The sequence below is a fragment of the Gavialis gangeticus genome, unplaced genomic scaffold (assembly GCF_001723915.1).
Source record: "Gavialis gangeticus isolate Ggan-Ray unplaced genomic scaffold, GavGan_comp1, whole genome shotgun sequence".
NCBI classification, from domain to species: Eukaryota; Metazoa; Chordata; order Crocodylia; family Gavialidae; genus Gavialis; species Gavialis gangeticus.
Genome location: NW_017729022.1, coordinates 151,579,441 through 151,585,488, shown reverse-complemented (window position 1 = coordinate 151,585,488; position 6,048 = coordinate 151,579,441). Strand labels below are relative to the sequence as shown.

At 41.2% G+C, this 6,048-nt stretch overlaps 1 protein-coding gene across 2 annotated transcripts in view; it reads right to left on the bottom strand.

The window, feature by feature from the left end:
• Positions 1–6,048, bottom strand: part of SRBD1 (S1 RNA binding domain 1) — a 256,830-nt gene that overhangs the window by 200,297 nt on the left and 50,485 nt on the right. For both annotated transcript variants that reach the window (XM_019516329.1, XM_019516331.1), the window contains one exon: positions 5,550–5,653. In XM_019516329.1, the coding sequence (XP_019371874.1) occupies positions 5,550–5,653 (104 nt within the window). The remainder of the gene's footprint in view (positions 1–5,549; positions 5,654–6,048) is intronic.

The window sequence follows — 6,048 nt, the reverse complement described above, 5'->3', positions numbered from 1 at the left end:
CCTTTGGGGGACGGGGTCCCCCCCCCCCCCCCCGACTCAGGAGGCACCAGACACCCATGGTAAAATCTCTATTATCTGGCATTTAACTAACCAGAATTTCAGCGGCAGGATGCACACAACACTGTGCTGCTTTGCTGCCTGCTGTGCTGCTTTCAGAAGCACAACGCCGCTGTAGTGTTAGGTGTACTGTACTTTTAAGTGATGTAAGTGTACATCATGTGCTGCCAATAGTGTACTACATGTAACTTGAGTGTACTCTACTGTACTGTACATCACTGCATCAGGATTTCTCTTCACTCCAGTGCTGCTTTACTACTACTTGACTGGCGAGTACCTGTATACTATTTTATTCTTTATACAGTATGTTATACTCTAATGTACTGTACACTCATTCTTTAAAAATTTTCACTATGAGTATGGCACTGTCTTCCTTGCTAGGTACACTCTCAGATAACTGGAATTTTTAGGTAACCAGCACCCTCCATTTCCCATTCATGCTACATAACAGAGATTTTACTGTAGTTTAATTTCTCTGTGCTTCAAGCTTTAAAATGGGGATGATGGTATGACTTTACATGACAGAGGTTTGAACAGACATAGTTGGACAGACAGCACAACGATGAGAATCACATATATGGAAGAAGAGCCCCAAAACTTCACAACTCCACAAGCTCAGGAGGCACAGAAAAATAAAAAAGCCTTGGGATTTGGAAGGACTTAGTAAACCTTTGAAATTATGGTGATTTGATATCCTCTGACTGACCTCCAGCACTCTATAGAAGAGAATATCTGAGGACTTCAAGTTAAACGAGTGGTACTCAGCCTTTTTGGACCCAAGACACCCCTCCATAACTTTTATGAATCGAGTGGTACTTAATTTTAAAAGCTATTACAGTGCTTACCTCCTTGCAAAGGGGCCAGGCAACGGGAGTGGGGGTTGGCCAGGAAGGGACAAGCTTCAGCCTGCCCTTAACTACTTTTTAATTTAAAAAGCAGCAATTTATTTTAAAAATGGAGAACTGAGAATCCAACTGTGTCCTGATGTAGATAACTAAATTGGTATATTTTCTTGCATACCACATGCCCCAAAATAAGATGCACACATTGTTTTTGGAAGGTAGAATATAGAAAAAGATTTTTCCCAAATCATGGCTGATTGTGCAACAGAGTAAGTCCACCTGGAAACAGTGTCTGGGAAGTGTGGCATCCCAGGAGACAGTTTGAGTGAGGCTGCAAGAACTTCCTGGTACGGGAGCAATATGGGCAAGCCTTGAACTCTTGCAAATGCTGCAGCAAGACTGTTATTTCTGACTGTAAATAGTTCTTTATATAAGTTTCTGTAAACAAAGTGTTACTTCCACACCACAAGCCTCACCAGCATACTCAACACTGCATGTAGCAGCTCACTTGCCTTAAGCCAACTCAATTGTTGCTTCAGGCACCAGCTACCGTGCTTAGCAAGTAGCTCTGAGAGGGTTAACATGGGACTCCACCCCTTCTGCTTCCAGGGGCCAGAAAGAAGGGGCAGCCATTTTAGTGTAGTGTCTACATTCTTCTATTCTTCTCTGCGTCTATTCTAGTGACAAAAAGTCAGCTTTCCTGCTTAATAAACACATCCCAATTTTGGAGGACTGATGTTGGGAGTAAAGGTGTGTGCAATATTCAAATAAGTACAGTACTTCTATCTTCTTCCCCTGACCCCAGGATAATAAAGCTTTCTTCTATTAAAAATAGCTTTCCACTAAAATGAGAAATTGGCCTTCAGGATGACCAATAATTATGTTTAAATTTGAAAAAAAAATGTAACTCTTCAGAATGGCTCTGCTTTTTAGATCCTTTACTATAAAAATAATATTTGATCTCGGAGTACCACCCTGTGATATGATAGCCTGTTCTGAAAATTCAGATTATTAATTACAGGGATGGCTAACCTCCCACCCCACAGCCCAGTTCTTCTGCATAATTACAACATACAGATTATTACAATTTATTACTTCCTGTGCATTTGATAGCACTGGTGATAACAATTTGAAGAATCATCTCAATCTGGCCCTAAAGGTATACAAGGGTGCTGATTTAAAGCACTGAGCAAGGAATAACTAATACATTCTATGGAAAGTACTGAACTGTTTCAGTCTTTTACCATGGCTGTAAAGCAGTGGTGCTCAACCTCTGGCCTGTGGAGCCATGTCAGCTAGCTTAAGGGATTCTTCACAAGTCCAAAATTTGGCAGAGGGGGAGCAGTGGCAGTCAACACTGTCACAACTCCTCTGACACCAAATTTTCAAGCTCTCCCCCTCTGACAAGCTCACATGGCCCTGTGCACCAAAGCAGGCCAGCATACAGGGCTGGGATGGAAGACCTGATGCAGTGTATGCAGGGCTGAGGCCAAGGACTGAGCCTAGGCCCACATACACATGGCCAGTCCCGGGGCTAATCTAACCATATGGCCAGTGGCAGGGCCAGGGCAGCAGGCCCAATTGAGCATAGGGACCTGGGCTATGAGCTGGATTGCACCCATGCATTAATCCTGTGCAGGATCAGGCCCACAGACTGACCATGTGCATCAGACCCAGCCCATGGACTGATCCCAAAGAACCTATCCAGCCCACAGCCCAGAAAGGTTAGGTAGCACTGTTGTCAAGGGGAAAAGAAAACAAACCTGACAACAAGGGGGGAGGAGTCCTTTGGTTACAGTTTTCTGGCAATTCAGTGCCTTTCTGATGACAGTCTTAGGTTTACAGAAATCAAATATATAGAATGAAGAGAAGTAATGCAGAGGATACTTACTGGGCAGACTGACGTCTGCATTGTGCAGAGTAGACAGGACTTGTTAAAAAAAAAAAACTAATGAAGCAGGCTATTGGCTATTCCTTTTGAGCCCTGTTAACATCAACCCACCAAGATTCAAACTTATGATCCAATAGAACAGGGCTGTTCAACTTCTGGTCTGCAGGTCAAATCTGGCCCATGGAGCTGTGACATCCAGTCCACAGAGATCCCCACAGATTGGAAAACTTGGTAGTGGGGGAGAGGTGGAAGCTCCATGAAGCTGGATGCAGCCTTCCCTGGGCCAGCAGAATCAGGGCTGGGCCACCCCCTGTGTGTCCGAACTGGGCCAGGATGCTCCACGTCCCCCCACCATACATATACCCAGATCAGGGCTAAAATATTCTGGGCCAAGCTACTCCCCTCCCTACGCTTACCCCCTCCATCCAGATCAAGCTGCCCCAGGGCACATGGACTGGAACTGGGACTGGGCTGCTTCTCCATTCCCAGTGCCACGCATTGGGATTAGGGCTGCTCTACCCCACCCCCAGGTGCGGGACTGCTCTGTCCCTCCCCCAGGCTCATCCAGATCAGAGCCACCCTGCAGCACCCTGCCTCATGACCACCTGATGCATCCAGATCGGAATTGGGACCAAGCTGTTTTCCTCCCATACCACGTGTCCAGATCAGGGCTACTCCACTTTGCTTCCATCCCAGGAGGATGGCTCAAGGTCAGGCTGTGAAATCCCCAAAGCCAGATAAGGGTCACTGGCTGGATCCAGCCCGTGGAGGACTGGGCACTGTCCATTCAGCCCATGGGGCAAACAGGTTGGGAACCACTGCCATAGAGTATGAGTGTTTCCACACTGCAGACCATTAGGCCAACAGAAGAGTGGTATGGCCACTACAAGTTTGGAGATAGCCAGCCAAGGATGGATAGGAACTTGTATTTGGTAGAAAATAACTTCTGCCATACAGTTTTAGACAGTGTGGAAAAGCACAGAACATAGCACAGATTTTCATGCACCACTATATATTTAAAAAGTTGCTCCCGTACAATTTTTTGGTTGAGGAAAATAAATTGCCCTTAATTAGTAAAAACTAAGATATTATATTGGACTCTTAAACGTTAGGGCACTTAAATGAATAAAAGTTGGATTCCTGAGGCAACTATTTCTCTTACCACAGAATGACTCTCATAAAAAAAAAAAATAATAATCAAACAAAAATAGCTAAATTTACATTTTAAACTTTCATTCTTGTACCAGTGACAAGCTGTTCCATGGCAGTGATTCACACTGTTGCTGTAGATTCAGCTTTTAAGACAAGAAGACTGAGTTATTGCCTGCCTACATGGTAGACAGTATTGTGTTGAGCAGGCAATTTGGTCTGAAGCATAAAACAAAGATAAAATGAATGTTAACTGTAGTCAGGAGTCTACCTGGAGAAAGTGCATAGCTATTACAATTAAGATTCACAATACTAAGACAAAAGCATGTTTTAATCCTGTTAAGGAACTGTAAATGGATCAAGCAACCTTCTGCAGTGTAAAAATGTACCTTACCTTTTCTACTTCCTTTCTTTCAGCAAAGGGAAAACATTAATTTAAATTGAGTATTACAGCATATATCCATCTTTATGTAATCAAATAACAGCAATTTTTCTTTCCTGTCTATTTCACATTAACTAAATTTTAGACACCAAGGCTAGGATTCCCAAAAAGACTTCCAGGGAGCTGGATGTCTTAACACCCTTTAATTCAATGGAAAAAAATCAACCCAAATCTTTTCTGCATGCAAGCCTGAAAAACACATAACATCAGGGAAGTATTGCCCTCCAAAGCAGGCTGTTCAGGTTTTGTTGACAAACAAGAGGAGGAAGCAAGTAAGGAAACAGACAAAAGACATAGAAACAGTGAATACCAGAGAAAAATATTAGTACTGCAAGTATTTATGCCATTCTTTTCATCATAGAATCTCAGAGTACTTTGCAAACATCAAGCAAACCCCATGAGAGCCAGATAAACTGAAGATAACAATATGCTGCATGTCAGAAAGCAACTAATTAAGAACTAGAAATATAACGCATAAATCTGGATTCTCAGTCCTAGTATTTACCATAAGACTACATTAACCATACACAGGATATTTATGATAGGAATTATGGATGGAGGAAGAAACACATTTAGATTTGGCAAGTAAAAATGAATTGGATTTTAATTATTAAAATAATACATGAAACTTATTCATAGTATGTAGAGAATGCTTTCCAAAGTATCCAGCTATTCTGACTTTCATGTAGCTACACTGTGGGGGGAAAAATGTAATATTACTTAGGAATGGAAACATTCTTTTCATTTATAGTTCATTTTTAAGGAATACAAATGGCCTATTTTAGACGCATGAGATTGAAGATCTTCAATGATGTATTTAATCCTAAATAATCCTTCACAGTATTCTCACTGTGTAGAAACCCTAATATAAAAAGTCCAAAATGCATTCAACATTTAAATAAATCGCTGAAAATTTGATAATTTGAATTGCTTAAAGCTTGACTCTATAATTCACATTTCATATCCAAAAGCATCGTATCCCTGATCATCATATTGGCAGTAGTTAGAAACACAGAACAAGCCCTGGTTGTTCTGAAAGTAAGGTCTTCTGATAAAATTATTTGTTTAAATTATTTTTTTCTTTATGGAACAAGATATATGACATACATTTCAGCATGTAGCTGTCTGTAGAAAAAAAAAATTCTTCTGTAAGACTATATATACAGACCTTTCATTGACACACCACCTACAGAATTCATTCTTCACCCCGTCAGGAACATTGACCTTCACTGTCAGTATCTTCAGATTTTCCCCTCGGTTAATGGCCAGAATCTGAGTGCAAACATAAATGGCAAAGACAGATGACACACAAAATACCCAAAAGATAAACTTATCAAGTCAACATTTGTGTACGCACTCGCTTGACATTCTGCAGCAATTCGTGTTGGTTGAATAGTAAATCAGTTCACAAAGCGTTGGTTTGAATAGATAATATCCAACATTTAAATTAGATTAAATAATACCATACGAGAATGCAGTATACGGTTTTCCCAGTGACAGCAAATCTCATTTCAGAAGCTTTTCCTATATCTCTCTGTCTCTATATATATAGAGACAGAGAGATATAGATAGATATAGATCTGGGTGTATATCTATAAATCTAGATATATATCTATAGATTTGAGAGAGAGAGAGAGAGAGAGAGAGAGAGAGAGAGAGAGAGAGAG